The 18,345-nt window shown below is 40.6% G+C and overlaps 1 protein-coding gene across 1 annotated transcript in view; it reads right to left on the minus strand.

Annotated features, from left to right (window-relative positions):
* The window catches only part of Cntnap4 (contactin associated protein family member 4), a 184,470-nt gene that overhangs the window by 30,643 nt on the left and 135,482 nt on the right, over positions 1-18,345 (minus strand). Inside the window, exons 14-16 of the mRNA XM_042700954.1 lie at positions 16,535-16,662; positions 8,250-8,420; positions 7,158-7,376 (exon numbers count right to left, since the gene is read on the minus strand). Coding sequence (XP_042556888.1) covers positions 7,158-7,376; positions 8,250-8,420; positions 16,535-16,662 — 518 coding nt within the window. The remainder of the gene's footprint in view (positions 1-7,157; positions 7,377-8,249; positions 8,421-16,534; positions 16,663-18,345) is intronic.

Here is an 18,345-nt window from a genome sequence, read left to right on the forward strand (position 1 = left end):
GACGGGTGGGGGTGGGTGGGTAATTAAAGCATATTGTCTAGGCTCAAGGGCTTCTGCAACTTGAATTCTGCCTTTGGTGAATGGCCCACAAGATTGTTTTCCCCACTGAATGGAGGAAAGCAAGCATACTAAGGGTTTCTTAGGCTAATGACAGAGAAGAGACACCTCAGGGAAGAGACAAGAGCATCATTCAGAGGATATGATTATATTACAAGAGAAATATGACCTATATTGTACTGAATTGGTAATGAGGGGGCACATTTCCTACAAAAGAAATTCAGACCTGAATAAAAAGTAGTCAAGCATAAGACTATTTGATATTCTCTTAGCAGGACTGTATTTTAGCATATCAAAAATGGCAAGTTTTTTTTAAAAAAAAAAAAGACAAAAATCTGGAATATATTCTAATTAAGAATCGCTATTCATCCAAAGACATCGTAAGCAACAGGAAAATGCGTTCAAGTCTCTGAGAAGCAGAAGATACTTGTAATAAAGTTATACGGCAAAGGCCGATCCAAAATATATACAGTGCTAATAAATTTATATATCTCAAATAAAGGAAAAAATCTTATAGATGACAGCAGCAAATATGAGCAGCTACCACAAACAAGGACATGCAAATATTCAGCAAAGATAAGGCCTACATCCTGTTTAGCACACACCCACCTTATCAGCCAATAACCGTACACATTGATGCAAGAGAAATACAAACACACACTGGCTCAGGAGAGACATCACAGCAACACATTTGTAAGATCTGATGTTCGAAACTACTAAAATGCCCGTATTCAAGAACTAAATCTTATCTTTGTTCAGACATTTTCAGTTTCCCAAAAGAACAACCCAGATGATGTGGCTGACCAAGTGAGATTAAGAATTAAGACGTCAGAGCTTTTGGACACTGAGTGCTCACTATCAACCTTTGTGCATGGCATTGGGAGAATGTTCGCTCTAGATACTCCATAAGTATTCGCTGATTCCATGCAATTCAAATGTAACGCAAATGGCTTCTGACTAGGTCAGGGGTCCTTCGCCGGGTTCTAGTCCCACCCGTTTGCAATGGAGTTTAACTCATTTAAAAACTTGTCAGGGAAAGAATTGAGACAGGAAACAAAAATTGCAGAGTTGGTTGAATGAAAATCAATTCAAGGCTAATTTAAGAAGCTTCTAGGGGAGAAAAAAAATGCTGAGTTTACAAACCAAAATAGAAAATGACCACTGTCACACTTCAGTTTAAAAAAAAAAAAAAGATTGATTCTTTTCTCTCCATCAGTTCCGTAGCTGGTGAAGGAATGTTTGCAAGTCCATGATAACAGCGGTAGCTCAGGACTGAGAGTTCTGCGAGTTAACCAGGTCAAGGGCAGAGATTGAATACACCGATAGCAATGGCATCACTAAAATCATTTCCCACAGCAATAGGTAGCAGCTCCGAAGAAGACTATTTAAGACATGTCACAAATCTCTTCCTCTGTCTCTGTCTCTCTGTCTGTCTGCTTCTCTGTGTCATACACACACACACACACACACACACACACACACACACTCCAAAGTAAAAAGGACCCTGTGCTACAAATAAGAATGATGAGGGATTTGCAGGGCGCCTAGCTCAGTGGCACCCTGCTTGTCTGATGTGTTAAAGGCCCTGGGTTCAATCCCCAGTACTACAACAAACAAATGAAGTGGCCAGGCATGCGCTATGAGCTGAAGACGGATTGTCTTGGTTGGCATGAGAAGCAATGTGGCGTGGTGATGTTGGGGAATATTTAAGGAAGGAGAGATGTTTGTCGTGTTGGACTCTTGTTTCCAAACTGATGTCACATTCCTGGATGTTAATCTTTCCCACCCGTTCCTATAAGCATATTGGCTCTTGGTTATTTCTCCCTTGCTGTGTATGGTATCCTAACATTTGGATTAGTTGAAGATAATTGCTCTCATATTTTGGAACCACGAGGACTATTAAACTATCTTCTAGGCTGTGTGTGAGTGGCTCATACCTGTAATCCCAGCCATCTAGGAGGTATAGATGAGGATGATGGTGGTTCAAAACCAGCCTGAGAAAAGTCTTAGTGAGATTCCCCCATCAACAAAACGAAGGTGTGGAGCCAGGGCCCCTATCATCAGGTTCATGTGAGAGGCATTAGGAGAAGGATGGCAATCCAGGACCACCCTGGAAAAGAAGTGTGAGACTCTAACCTGAAAAAGACCTATAGCCTAAAAGCCTGGGGATGTGGCTAAAACGGTACAGGGCCTGTCTAGATATCACAGGGTCCTGAGTTCAAACCCAAGAACCACCAAGAGAAAAGGAAAAGCCTTCTATTTCCTATTTCATGATGCAACTAAAATCATACTTGCATTTTTGGAGCTCCTTTTACTATTTTCTTATGGCCATTTGAATATATATATGCTGTCCAGCTGCATCCCACATTTGAAAGCACTATTTATTTTTTCCTGCCTTTCCTCAGAAGTTCAAGCATTAATCTTGCCTCAGAGTATTACTCTGTGGTGTGAACAAGCTCAGAATTGGTCTTCAGTGACCAGGGTAGACCCAGCAGTTAAGAGAGAACATGGGATTCCTTTACATGATCCCATGGTACTGGCCACTTCTGAGAGATTCCCAAAAACATTTCTATAAAAAGATCGTGAATATGCAACATTAATAAATATCCTTAACATAGATGCAGTCCATGTAACACATCAAAAAATTAGCAGGCATTCAAAGATCTACAACATTCTATTTGCAGATATGTGGTCAAGATAGTATCTCAAATGTACTTATTTCTATTTGCCATGCTATTAATATTACTTGTATTTCCTTGATCACTTGAAATATTGGACAATAATTTTCCGCTAACTTTGTTTATATACGTCTGTGTGTCTGTGCGTCTGTGTGTGTGTGTGTGTGTGTGTGTGTGTGTGTGTGTGTGTGTGTGTGTGTGTGTGTGTGTGTGAGTGTGTGTCTACCAGTACTGAAGATTGAACTCAGGACTTGAGCACTGTTCCTTAACTTTTTCACTCAAGACCAACACTCTACCGCTTGAGCCATATTTCCATTTCTGATCTTTGCTGGAGATAAGAGTCACACAGTCTACCTTTGTCTAACTTTGAACTGCGATCCTCAGATCTCAGCCTCCACAGTAGCTCGGATTACAGGCATGAGCCACTAGCACCCAAAGACAAATTTTAGTAGCTACAGTTTTGTCCTATATTTGTATGATTTTGCTTCTGTGTAATTAAGAACGTTATTATTATGACTATCATCATCATTGTTATTAGTCTCTGGTTCTGAAACATTTTTATTAGAATAAAGTCACAGTGGACGTGGGTAGGCTTATTTTTCCACAGTGATGTTGACACCAACCATTTATCCCTTTTTACCCACATATATAAAAGGGTAGTGGTTATGCTCACTTAAAAACTACTGATTCGTCATAATTATTTTTAAGATGGACAGATGAAGTACAAATTAAACTCTTGATCTTGTAAGTAAGGGGAATTAAATTACCCTTTACAATTTCAACCAGAAAATCAATTCTAGTATATTAAAGTTAGAGATTTCCAGTCACCCACGGAACCACGGGGCTCTCGGAGGAGAATGAGACTCGATGCTGACATGTTTATTAGTATGTGAAGAAGCCATTTCCAAGAGACAGGCTCCTTGTCCACAGGACATGGGCTGCCACAATCTATGAGCAGAGAAGCCTGGCTTCCTGTTGAGAGTGTAATTATGAGGTAGGTGGGACTTCACTGTAGGAGAGAAAGGAGGTACGGCATTTCTCTGGGCTACTGAAGAAAGCCCTCAGCTTTCTGTAGCATGAAGAGCTCATCATAGATCATCTGCATTGTGGTTCCAAAGAACAGCGTTCACTATGGCCATAAGTTAAAGACACAGAAAGCAAGCATGCAAAGTTAACTCCAGCTGAAATTAAAAACTAGGAAAGAGAAATCCAAAGACTTACAAAGAAGCCCCATACCCCCCAAGGGTGAGCAGGGAATCAGGAATAACCAATTCGTTAGCAAGCTGTGTGGTGCTTTACATGCCAAGCAGGTCCCGACACACCTGCTCTAGCCTACACCCCGTTCTCTCTCACATACAGGCTAAAGTTGCCCTCCTTCCCTGCCCTCCCCCTTCCTCTAGGTCTTTCACACCATCAAGTGAGAACCTGGGAAATGTAACCTAGTTAGTACCAGATCCCTGATTCCTGCGCATAAAGGCCACATTCCACATCTGGGCCTCCAACGTGAGGTCCATAAAGGCCACATTCCACATCTGGGCCTCCAACGTGAGGTCCGTAACTCAGCTTCTTTCCCTGCATACGCTCTATCACACTCTTTCTTCTCTGCAGCCACATTGGCTTCCCCTTTGTTCCTGAACACCTACAATGTCTTCCCTCCACCTTGAGGATGACCCTACCACCTGGGATTCTCTTCTGGAGGGGTTGAAAGCATTCTTCTCTCTCCTAACGACTCTGGCCTCTGCTCAGATGTTAGGGTTTCAGAAAGTGGCTTCTTCCACCCTTTTTGAAATCTAAGCACACCTATCCTCATGGCATGATTTTGTGTCTCTGCATTTTACTTGATAGCTTTCATCCCTATCTGAATACACACACATACACACACACCCACATACACACACACACACACACACACGTGTGCATGTACACTATTTTAGTGTCAATTCTCATTTCTTTCGCTGAAATACAATCTTGGGAAAGCAGCGAAGTTTGGGGTTACAGTATAACCCCATCATTAAATTAGCTCTAATTACTACTAACTCTTTTTTAAACTAGTCTCTCATCCACAGTGCTGTAATTCGGTATAATTTTTAAAGATTATAATGTGTCTGTCGTGGAGTCTGGAGGGAAAGATTTCTCTACAAACTTAGAAAAAAATCTGATGTATTCCATAATATGTTGTCAGTTGATAAACCAGTACTTTGTTTTGTAAGCACTTGTGTATTAGCTTGATCCAAGCCCTTTCCTAGCAGAGTGGGAAAGATGAGAGCAAGTCCATTAGTCTTTAAGGAAGACGGCAAGTCTTTTGTCATGAGCCTTTCCCCCAAAATCACTCCCATTCACTACCTCATTCAAATATCACTACCTGGTTCAGTTGACTCACAGTTTCTTGAAAGTAGGAATGAAGAAATGGCACAACCCGATGTTTAAGTATAGTCCATATAAGTTGCTCCCCTGCCTTTCCTTTCAAATGTTCACTGCTCTTGACTTCAACCACAATCCAGAGTGCCATTCCAAAACCCCGTATGGAGATGTTAAAGGCCCCATTAATTGTCTCAGTGAAGGGGAAATCTCTCCGATCCTTATTCAGATTAGCAGCCATGACTTTTAGCAAAAAAAAAAAAAAGACTCTAACGCAATTTTCTGATGTCATACTGAACTTCATTACATCCAATTCGAAATCAGATTAAGGCCAGGATCCCTACCAGACCCAATACAGAGATTCTGAGTCTATGGAGTCAAAATTCACACCAAGGATAAAAGGTCATCTACAGGCAAATGGCTGCATATTTCACTGAAAAATTCGAGGACAATTTCAGCTCTCTCAATTTCCTAGAATAGTAAAGGCTATTTCCAAGACACTGGCAGATTTTAAATTGCCATACTTTTCGTTGTGGCCCCCTTTTTTTTCTCCCCTCCCTTTTTTGTGAATCGGAGAAATATCTATGACAATTTCCTGACCCAGCTGCTAGCCTGGTATTAAAAGAAAAGCTATATATTTCTTCTCAAGTATTCTTTATTATTTCTATGCCCTTAAATAAGCCTGTGGAGTAGCCAGACCATCACGATTAGATTGTCTCTCACAGTGCCTTATTCATTAAATACCTTTGGAGTAAAAGAAAGAATAAATCATAAAAGTAATAAGTAACAAAATATATTAGGAGTCCTGAATATGGCGTTGTCAACTATGTTATAAACAAGCTTCATTTCCAGCAGTAAGAGAGCTAATAAGACTAGGTTGTCGGGCAACAGAAGGTATAATCAGGAGCTGACACATTCTGGTCTATATATAGCTCCTGAAAATATTGAAAATATGATTTCTGATGGTTCCTCATTTATCCTGTTTTATAGTGTTTTGAGGCCTCTATTTACATTAAAATGCATCTATTAGCAGTGATCAAATGGGAGATGGTTCTTTGAACTGCATGGTTCATAGGTTCTATGAAGTAATTAGCAAAGACACTAAGGAAAACAAATCCATTGTGGGGGACAGAAGGGGAAGAAAATTTCCCCCATCACTATAAATGACAACTAAACAGGTTCAGAAAACAAAGCAACACCTGGCTATTGATCTCTGGCAGGTTCTCAGAAGAGGGGAAGGAAATGAGGTGGAGCTAGTAGCAGTGGTGAGAGGGGGCTTGGTACTCTGCTCCTATTTTTCTTTCCTGTTAGTAGCATGCTTTAGGTGCTGCACGGGACAGGCATGCGCACCACTAACACTGGATCACAAGGAAGGCTCTTTGATTCTGGGACAGGAGCTCAATTCTGGCTATTGACAAAATCATACCAAAACCATTAGCAAACAAACCAGACTCTGTCATATGAAGCAGGTAGGTATGTGGACTCAGGAATTCCAATCTTATTTGCTGGGTGGATTTTTTTATTAGTATCATTTTATTAGCTTTAAGTAGTTGTCCAAGGGAGATTTTTCTTTGTTTTGTTTTTGTGTTTTTGCTGGTCCTGGGGCTTGAACTCAGGGCCTGAGCACTGTCCCTGAGCCTCTCAGTGCACAAGGCTAGCACTCTACCACCTGAGCCACAGCGCCACCTCTGGCTTTTACCGTGTATGTGGCACTGAGGCATCGAACCCAGGGCCGCATGCATGCTAGACGAGCACTCGACCACTGAGCCACCTTCCCAGCCCCCAAAGGAGCTGGCTTGTGTTTAGCTCCACACGTGTCCGTTTATGAGCACAAAGCATCTTGATCAGCATCACCCCTTTCATCATCCTCCCCCGCCTCTTCCAACCCCACTCATCCCCCCGTCTTCCCAGTTCCACAGCCACCCAGTCAGTTCTTCCGAGCCTCCGCTGCCCCGTCTGAGCCAGGGCACGCTGGCTGCTGCTTGCTGTCCACTCTATTGGGGGCCTATCTCTGCATGGCCCCTGGCACAAGCAGGTGGAGGATGGCTCCCTGGGAGGACTTACCCACGAAGAGCTGGCTGTTGAGCTGCAGGAGAGCGTGGCCATCGGCCGGGGCCGGTTGTGTCTTGGGCAAGAGCTGGTCCACCTCGAGGGACGCCTCCTTCATGTTCCTGCCGACCCGGACGTGGTGCCACTGGTTGTCATTGAAGCGGGTGGGCGACTGCACCGAGATCTCGAAGGGCCCGTTGCCCACGTCGAAGGAAAAGGTTACCGTGGTCGGAGCTGCAGATAAGCAGATGTGAAGATTGTTCCAGTGGCTACATGGGAAGAACCACCATCAAACAGAGAGACAGTGCTATCCTAGGAGTCAACGGCAACCTGGGAGAAATGGAAGTTCTGATGGAGACTGGAACAGTAAGACAGATTAATGTCTGGGAGGAGAGGAGGAGGAAATATGGTTTAAGAACTTTGTCTCCTGAGCACTGGGGGCTCATGCCTATAATCACACATACTCAGGAGGCTGAGACCTGAGGACCACAGTTGGAGGCCAACTCAGGCAGGAAAGTCCATGAGACTCTTCAATTCATCTCCAAAAGGGAGCTGTGGCTAAGGTAGAGCACTAGTTTTGATCCCAAAGTTCAGAACAGTGCCTAGGCCCAGAGTTCAGGCTCCAGGACTGACAGGAAAAAAAATCTGAGTTAATTAATAATGAATTAATAATAATAATAATGATTAATAAGTTTATTATTAAAACAATACTACTTAAGCCAAGGCACAAAAACTAAATAGACCACCAGGGATGTGACGTAAAAATACTTGATTCTGTGTCTTAAGATTCATATGTTTTTCTAGGCATGCAAGATGCATCTGTAATTTTGTAGTCATCTGAAAAATTGAGTTTTTACATTTTTAATTACTTGAATTTCAACTCTTCACTTGTTACTACAGAATATCCATAATTTTCCCAACTGATCTGGTGTTGAAAAATCACGTCATTTTTCTCCCACAAAAGATGTCGTTATGCAGAATTCCTTCAAGGGGATTCAATGAAAATATTTAGCTGATAAAGTAGGAAGGTGAGTTCCTTAAAAATTAGTCAAAGGATTTCCTATGGAATGGTAGTCTCTCATAGACGTCTGTGGGGAGGGAACTTACAGCGTAGCTCTATCCGTATAAAATCAGTAATTCCCAGGTTCTCTAAAAAGACTCCAGATAGGGCTGTTGTCTTAAAAAAGAAAGATACATCAGCACTAATCTCTCCCTGGAAAGTTGGAAAATGAAGGTACGAAGCCTCAGTATTGAAGGACGCTGAATTCCAGAAGGATCCTGTTTGAGAGAGAGAGAGAGAGGAAAAGAAAAAGGTGAAGAACAAATTCACAACCGACCATGAATGATGTACAGTAATAATACTTTTTCTACTTAGCTGTTTTTTTTCTATGTAGAACATTGTTTAGTCACGCAAAAGTGCTTTAGATTTTACTATGAACTGTGCAGAATACAAGGCTTGCATACAGGAAGAGAAATTTCACAGAAATTACAACCCTGAATTATTTTCAACCCAGGACAAGAATTATCACTGCAGAAATGATCGCAATAGAAGGAAACGCAGTCCCACTTGAAATACCAAGCTCCTCCAAAGTCATATTTTTAAGAACATGCCGAGCTGTAATAGGTTAATTCTTTTATAATTTGAAAATGTAAACACCCACTTGCTTTGACTAACTAAACCCTTAAAGAAGCTCACACTGTTTTTTTGTTCTAACACACACACACATAAGATGGGCCTTCAGATTTCTTTTTAAACCAAGATTACATTCTAAATATCCTCATCTAATTACAGAGCAAGACCGACTTCCTCTGTGTGGCGCTGCTATTCCCTGGCAAATGCTCTCCTCGTTCAAAGTCATCCGTCACTTTGTGGGTAAGAATCATGTAAATGGATGGCTCACACCCGTAATCCCAACTATTCAGGAGGCTGACATCTGAGGATCTAGGTTCAAAGCCAGACCAGACAGAAAAGTCTGGGAGACGCTTATCTCCAATCAACCAGCAAAAAAATGGAAGTAGAGGTGTTGCTCAAGTGGTAGGGCACCATCATTGAGCGAGGTCCTGAGTTCAAGGCACAGTACCAGCATACATACATGTCTACACACAGACACACACACACACACAACACATACACACACAGACACACACACACAGAGAGCGAAGTAAACGAAAAAATATTCTCAAAAAGTCTCAACAACAACAAATCTGCAAAGAATTATGTTGACCTTAAAGCTAATTATAGTTACTGTCCAAATACAACCTTTGTCTTGTTTTGCTTGGCACTGGGGGTTGAGCTCAGTGTCTCAGGCTTACTAATCATTCACGCTCTCTCCCATTTGATCCACCCTTAGTTCTTTGTGCTAATATAGACAGGATCTCCTTTTTGTCCAGGTTGATCGGAACCATGCTCCTCCTATTTATGCTTCCTCTTAGATTTGGGAGGACAGGCACACACTGCCACAGCCCAGCTTTGTTTTAAAGTTGGGATGGCACCTTATGAATCTTTTCTCTTTCATTTTCTTTCCCTTCTCTCTTTTTGGCCCAGCTGGCCTCAACTATGACACCCCCAATATTAGCTGTCCATGAGCCACTGGGTCTGGCTCAAGTACAACCTTTTATTTTCACTTTTTTTCAGACTGTTTTTGTCGATATCTGCAACTTTCCTTTGGGGAAAAAAATATATTATGGGTGCTATATATAGGAGAAAATATGGAATTATAAATGCAGTGGCAGTTGCTGACAGGAATGAAGTACAGCTGGAAAGATGTAGTTGGTAGGGAGAATTATTAGAGAAATGAGCTGTGCATTGTGGCTGTCAACAGCAAATTCTGGGCACATCAACTAGTAATGCCATTTTTAGGTTTAAGCAACTGCCTCTGCTCACACCCAACCCTGATTAAATTCTGTGTTGAAATCATCTCCCCAGCAGATGAACTGATCCTCTGGAGTCCAAAGCCACAATTTCAGAACAACAGTTTGTTCTATCAGCCAAAAGCAGATACCGAGCTAGACAAAAATTACAAACTTGAGTCTGATTCTACACGTCCCCTAGATTATATTATTCTGCTAAAATCTAAATCAGACCACTTATTATCTATTTATTTACTCTATTTTTTCTTGCAGACCTGATTCGAAAGGGAAATCAAAAGTTAATTCACAAGTGAACAATTTAAGAGCTGAGTTTATTCATCAGAGAATCTTCAAAAGATTTCTTTTTCTTTCGGGACAAATCAAACTGTATATTACCTGAATTCTATGAAGTCTCTTCCTTATGACCTTTCCTTAGCTATTTCTATGTGAGCTCACAAAAAGAATGCAAATCAAAGAAGATAATAACATTTGTGTTTCTAACAGTTCTTACCTGATCAACTTGATAGGTATTGACACGGTTTGCTCTTGAAATGTCATATGGGGAAATGAAAATAAAGCTATAACTTTAACTTAGGGAGTGCTATTCAATCTTATTTTGTGTGATTATACAAGCAGCATTCAGAATTTCTTACAGGGTTTAAATTAGAGAATATTAATATAAAGAACATTTCATTTGTTTCATATTATACCAAAGTAGTTCGGAAAGCATCTTTGGAGGCCTTCAGGGGACTGCTTGGAGCAGAAGAGCAATTCTTTGAATTGCTGTTTTCTGTTCAATGAATGCTCTTCTAGTAATGAAAACAATTTGTTTCTTGAGGTATCTACCGCACGCTCATACCCATAATAGTATGTTTTTGTTTAGTGAGCCAACCTTATTTCACAGATTCTCAATAGGTAAAGAAATGAGGTAAGGACATTTTATGAGCTTAAGAAATTGCTGTTAATTCAAGACAATTATCAAGGAAGCCAAGGCCAATATTTACATGACCTGGGGAACTAGGAGAGGGGGAGGAGGGGATAAAGAGTAACTCTACAGACAGTAATATCAGGTCCTTGAAAATGATTCCGTGGATTGGGGGGTTTGAAATTCCCTCAGGTGACCCCAGGAGCTGATCTGAATCCAATCTCATACTGTGTGGATTGTTGTCAAGGGACCACAAACATCTTCTTTCATCCCAACAAAAACACATCAGGAGGCATTATCCTCAGCAATCAGTACTTAGTAATAATTAAATGGTTAACAATCTATATATTTTCAATTAAATACAATATAGGGCACTAGAGACTTGAAAATCCTTTGGCAACACCATCCTGTGGAGTTTTTTTTTTTTTTCTAGTTGACTTTGTGACTCATTCTTTGGGGGATCTTTCTCTCTTTGTACTATTATCTTCAAATGGTTGTACAAAGAGGGTTCAAGGTCCCAGGTCTTTCCATGTGTTCAATACGTGTTGATGGGCATCAGCCCTCCCACCACCCTCCCCCATCTTCCTGTCCCCTGCCCCAGCTAGACCACACCCACTTCCTGGCTCCACATTCACAATGCACACACTGAGTACTGGAGCAATTTTTACCCACCATTCCTCTTCCCACCCATCCTCCCTCCCCTTATACCCTGCTTCCCCTACCCCTAGTTACAACATGTTCAAAAGAGTTTCACCAGGGAAGCTTACTCCTCCCCATAACATACTACTGTCCATTTGAATATACACGTGTTGTCCACGGCCATACCACCCTGAATGCGCCCGATCTCATCTGAATATACACGTGTCATATGCATATGTATGTGTCTTCATAAATGTTTATATTTTAGGTTTAACTTCCACAAAGGAGAGAAAACATACACCCTTTGCCTCCCTGAGCCTACCTTTACTCAATATAGATTTTCCTAGGGCCATATCACTTTCCTGAAAATGACATGCTATTCTTCCTAATGGATGACTAAATTCCATTATATATATGTAAAGATATTATTTTATGTATATTCATTGACATACAAATTATATACACATATAATTCATTGTGTGTATATATGCACACACTTAGAAATAAAGAAACAGGATTCATCGACTTATTTACATAGAAGTGGGTGATACACTTTTTGATTCCATATATTCAGATTTCTTTTTTTAAAAGCCCATTTAGAAAATTTAATTTAGTACTACGTTAACATATGTACTTCTTAAAAATAAATGTTGTGCTAAACTTCTAGTTTTCTCATGAACAGAACAACCTTTTGAAATGAATAGACTTACAGAGAAAGAAAGTAGATGATTGCTTTCCTAGGGCGTGCCTAGAGGCAGCAATTGAAGGAAGAAGCAATTAGAATCCTTGCTTAAATAGTCAAAATTTTTAGAAATGTCCAGGTACTGATGTAAGGCATATTTAGCCATTAAATGCATCTTCTAAGTATTTATGAATTGTTAAAAATAGACTGGAAATACAGATCTCTTCAGAAATAAAATCGCACGATTAATTACACGCTATGTGATTAGAACAGAAAAACCTATGTATTGATTGGATGTAACACTATTTCCTCTTTCTAGAACCCCTATGACTGGTTTCAACTATTTATGAATCTCACTAGAAATCCATACAGCGCACTGCGAGTGAAGCACATGAAATCTGACAGAAGATAATTACAGTCTGTGGTCACAGAAAGGTGTCCGTCAATGGCCGAATAGTGGAAAACATTCTCTCCTCTCTCTTCCCTCCACCCCTTCAGTGAGGTTATATGACAAATACCTCCTATGATGCAGAGAGCCGGGAGGCAGTGGCTCACACCTGAAATCCTACCTACTCAGGAGGCTGAGATCTGAGGATCGTGGTTCACAACCAGCCCAGGATGGAATGTCCATGAGACTTCTATCTCCAGTTAACCACCCAAAAAAAAAGGCAGAAATGGAGCCGTGGCTCAAGTGGCAGAGCACTAGCCTTGAGCACAAAAGCTCAAGGACAGCTCCCAGACTCTGAGTTCAAGTCCCAGGACCCACATCAAAATAATAATTAATAATAATAATGTCCTCAGACTAAAAGAATTTTATACACAATCCCTGAAGAATATATTCCTTATCATTATTCTTGTATTCGTTTTATATAAAACTGTTTTTGTATTAATGACAACTGTGTATACATTTCCATTCTCCAAAGACACACTATTAATTTAGAAGAGTCTAGAAGAACAGAATTTTGGAGCGAACATCCTTTTACCTTTTGTCTTGGTATATGACGGTCTACAAAAGAGAAAATGGGGTGAGGGAAGCTTATTTAAATTTGGGGTTTCATTAAGCTCTGGTCATTCCAGAATAAGGTTGAGACGAAGCTATGGAGTTGTGTTAGGTTCCCAGGGAGAGCCTTACAACTGTTCAGTGTCCTTTGCTTGAAGCAAATGATGGGATTATAACACACAAAGAGGAATATCTGATCATTAAAGATAAATCTGGTCAACCTAACATAGATTCCCTTCATTAACATGCATAGCTATCAATAAAGTTCAGAAATCCTTTAGAGAAGAGCAACAACCACCAATAGACCAGCTATAACCCAATGCAGGTTTTCAAACAACAAAAGTGGAGTCATTCTGCTCTGAGAAAAAAATACAACAAATGTCAGTATAATTAAGACCTTTCATTGACCAGACTCTAGTAAAAGTGTCACCGCTTTATCGACATGGATAAAGTCAAAAGGAACTTGACATTCAGATTATTATCCTTCTTTTGAAAAGATTTTTCAAGTACTCTGAATGGTAAAATAGTCTTTAGTATCTTTTGGTATTTGCATACGTATGTTAAAGTATATGTTTTCAATTAAACACACTGAATTTTTCCATGTCCAGATATTACATTTATATATTAATTAATTAAATTATTTGACTTGACCATAATCATTCAAAAATAAGAGCTAGTAAATTATTCATAATTGACTTCTTAGTTCATAGCTCCTTAGTTCATAGCTCCTTATTGCCTGTAGGACTTAGCTGCAGTCTTTATATGTGGTTGGAGATGAGTAGACACATCTCTTAAAGAATTTCATATGTGAACACATGTGAGACATAACATCATGGCAAAGGTGGACGTTAAAGGCTACTCTTCAATCACACACTAGCTCCTTATTTTCTCCATTATGAGTCTTGTGTTCTTGGAGAATGATTTTACAGCTTTCCCAAGCACAAAAACATTCTGCTTCTTGTCCCTGACCTTCTACCAGGGAAGAAAAACACATGGAAAAGTTGTTCTGGGGAATAGAAAATCAAAATAGAAGAGATGTTCCCGCCTGGCCATGTGGCCTCTCCCTGCCTCCTCTCACCGGCCTCTGGCTAGCTCTGCCGCCTCCTCCAGATCTCTGCTACCTGCTATCTCCCCTCCTCCACACCAATCCCCACAGGTCGCTGTCCTCACCTTCTAGAAGCATCCTCTCCACTTGGAGTCCAGATACTTAAACACTCCTGCCTTTGTCCTCAACAATTAGAAATTCTCCATCTTCTTTTCTTCTTCCTCATGATCACCTCATTCTATCACTGTGGGAATGTCCCAAGGCCCTGGTTTTGAATTTCTCCAGCCACAATAACTCCAGCTAGTTTATTACTTCTATACATATATGCATATATGTGATATAGGAATATATTTCAGAAGCCTGGAAATCTCAAAGTGGCATCTCCATATCTTTATTTGAGGATCTAATGGCGTCTCAGCCTGAACAGATCCAGAGAGTGAGCTCCAAAGCGCCCCACTGACATGCCTTCACCCCGGAGACAATCTTTGCCCACCCAACTCTGTCCCTTGACACCAAAACACCTTCCTGCCACTGTTGACTTTTCTTTCTTGAGATTTACACCAATACATTAGCAAATTGGATTGATCCTCCGTTTAGAATGACTTCCATATCACCACGAAGGCTCTGAGCCAAGCGACCCTAGTCTCGCTGCTGAGTTAATAACATGGTCTTATACCCAGGCTCCTAGCTTTGACTCTAGCCTGCTCAATCTCACTCAAACATCAGTTAGATCACACCACTCCGTCTCTGCATGGCTCCTCTGACTTGAAGATGCTTCCAAGTAATGCTGAGGCCTAGCTCATCTGTGTGCACACCATTTGCGTCTACATGAAATATCCGTGTGATGATGGGCCTGTGGCAGGACGGGAAAGACAGGAGACCCACACCAGAGATGGAGGTTGGGAGGAAGGCGGACGTGATAGCCAGCCAGTGTATACAATGTATACAGATAATTTTTATAGGCTAATATCAGCTTCGCTTTTCTACAAATCTGCTCCTATCTACAAAATTGTGAGATCTATGCTGTTCCTGCGTGCTGAGATCTTGGGATGATATTTTAAGGTACCTCTCCCTCCCACCCCTCCCTCCCTCTCTCTCTCTCCTCCCTCCCTCTCTCCCTCTCTCCCCCTCTCCCTCTCCCTCTCTCTCTCTTCCCCTCCCTCACTTGCTCTTCCTCCCTCTCTCCCCCCTCTCCCTCTCCCTCTCTCTCCCTCTCTCTCTCTCTTTTGGCAGTCTTGGGGAATGAACTCAGTGCCTGGACTCTGTCTCTAAGCTTTTTGGTTCAAGGCAAGCTTTCTACCACTTTGAGCCACAGCACCACTTCCGGTTTTCTGGTGGTTTATTGGAGATAAGAGTCTTCCAGAGTTTCTTGTCCAAGCTGGCTTTGAACCGTGATCCTCAGATCTCAGCCTCCTGAGTAGCTAGGATTACAAGCGTGAGCCACTGGTGCCCAGCTTAAGGTATGCTTTAAGGTAAACACATTTTTCTTCAATTTCTATTTTAGGTTCTGGAAATACTAAAAGCATATATAATTAATGCTCCTACCTCTCAGCTAAATGATTTCAGAGTGGTTAACAATCTATGGACAAGATATACTTGCTCATTTGAGCACTTATTGAGAACATATGTGTATGTGTGTATTCATGTCTGTGTGATACACATTGTATATATAAAGCACACATGTGTGTGCCTATGTGTATGTCTGTCTGTGTGCATTTTGTGTATAAACTATGATGGATGAATTTTAAAAATTCTGCTTTAGATGCTAATATACTGAATAAACATAACAGTAGGTCTCACTAGTTTAAAGTCAATTCTCTTGCACACAACTTGATTTAAAAAATTAATAAGAGACTAAGATGAAATATGTTTGATCTAACTGGCATTTGATCCTACCGATGGCCTAAGTTTACCACCTCCTCAGCCCCCCTCCCTGCCTGCCAGGCTTACCAGTTGAAGGTTCCCAGGAATTCATAACAAAGTGAGTACTAATTTAAGGGTCCTGGAATGCACTCATGGACCGGTCAGAAGGTACAACCCAACCATCTTTTCTCTCAGCATTCCAACAAGCTTTCCCACCACCACCCAATTTATCAAAGGCATTCATTGAATGACTGACTGAACTATGTATCCCGGTGCTTCTATGTTCTCCTGAGGGAAGCCTGGAGGGTTACCAGATGACAGACATAAGATGTGCACGCGAAGGTCTTTCCTCGGGTCACTTCCCAGCATGCTTTCATGCATCACTTACTATCTCCCCTGCACAGCAGAGGCCCCAGTTTATAAGCTGCTTCTGAATGTGGCCGCCCAGTGTCTGTAATCACAATCTTTGTTACCGGTAGATGTTCTTTATAAGAAAGGAATCCAGTGTCGTTCGTCCTAAAAATTAAAAAAGTAGCAACATTATTAAAATAACTCTGGTAATTTTATTTATTTATTGATTTACTTTTTGCCAGTCCTGGGGCTTGAACTCTGGGCCTGGGCTCTGCTATCTCTGAGCTTCTTTTGCTCAAGGCAAGTGATCTACCACTTGAGCCACAGCACTACTTCTGGCTTCTTTTTTGAGTGGTTTATTGGAGATAAGAGTCTCAGAGACTTTCCTTCACCAGGCTGTTTTCAAACCACAATCCTCAGATCTCAGCCTCATGAGTAGCTAGGATTATAGGCACAAGCTACCACCAGTGCCTGGCTTATTCTGGTAATTTTTAAATGAACAACAACTTCCACTGCATTTCAAAACCAAGATGTTTTTAGCTATATTTGCATACGAACAAGAAAACAATGACCCAATTGCTCATCTCAGAACACTGAAATCATGGTAAGTTAAAGATCTTCTTGTACATATTAAAATTCACAATAGTAAATGTAGCATATGTTAAAATTAGAATAAAGCAGGGGATTTGTTTTTAATTCAGAAGACTCTTTTCTACCTTTGCTGAAAAAAGTTAATTCACTAAAGTTTTGAACAATGACTGATCGTATGTTTATAGGTTTAGCATTTTGTTTTGTTTCTTGTTATTTTTCCCTGTACCACGTGTTTCCCTTTGAATTTTAATGTTTTCTTTATAAAGTGAAAATACATCTACTGTGTATGACAGTCTACTCATATTTTATGATGGAAAACAACATCAAAATGGGCTGGGCACAATGGTTCACACTTGTAATCCTAATTACTCAGGTGGCAGAAAACTGGAGGATCCTGGTTTGAGGCCAGCCTAGGCAAAAATTAGGGAGACCGCTTCCCCTCACCCCCATCTCAACCAATAAAAGCCAGCTGTGGTATTATGTGTTTCTCATCCCAGCTATATGAGAAGCATAAAGAGAACTGTAATGCAGGCTGGCCTAAAAATAAAATCAAGTCTGTATTTTAAACATAAAAACCTTAAAAGCTGAATATCCATAATTCAGACACATAACCTTAGCTACTCAGAAGACCAAGAGCTGGAGGACTGGGATTTAACACCAGCACCTTAACACTTAACACCTCGAAACTCTCAAAAGCACCATCAAAAAGCCAAGCTGGATGCATGGTTCAAGTGGTAGAGCACCTACATAACCAAGAGCAAGCCCTGAATTCAAACCCTACTACCACAAAGAAGTCTGAAAATTCTCCCATGAGTCAATTTATTTAACATTCCTCAACCACATACACACCAATACACTCCATGTTTGTTCTGTATGAAATTGTCCTAACATATTTAAATGCAAATGTTATACACTTTACAATTATTCCGTGGATTTTATTTGTGCAATTAAGAACTTAAACCCTGTGTTTTAGATTTACAAACATATTTACGATTTCTTGTTCTCTTTGATTCTTCCTGGAGATTTCAGTGTTCACCTGATATTATTTCTCTTTAGCCTGGAGAATTTCTATTAGACTTTTTCATTTCAGATATTGTGCTTTGCTGTTCTAAAATCTGCATTTTCTTCTTTAAAATAGTTCTCATTTATTTGCTTATGATTCTTTCTTGGCTTATGATTATTTTTGCCTTGAAGTCTTCAAAAATGTTTATAATAGTTGCTTCCAAGTTTTTGCCTGCTAATTTAACATGAGTACCC

This window comes from Dipodomys spectabilis, unplaced genomic scaffold (assembly GCF_019054845.1).
Source record: "Dipodomys spectabilis isolate Male_0828 unplaced genomic scaffold, ASM1905484v1 ptg000273l, whole genome shotgun sequence".
In the NCBI taxonomy this organism is placed as follows: domain Eukaryota; kingdom Metazoa; phylum Chordata; class Mammalia; order Rodentia; family Heteromyidae; genus Dipodomys; species Dipodomys spectabilis.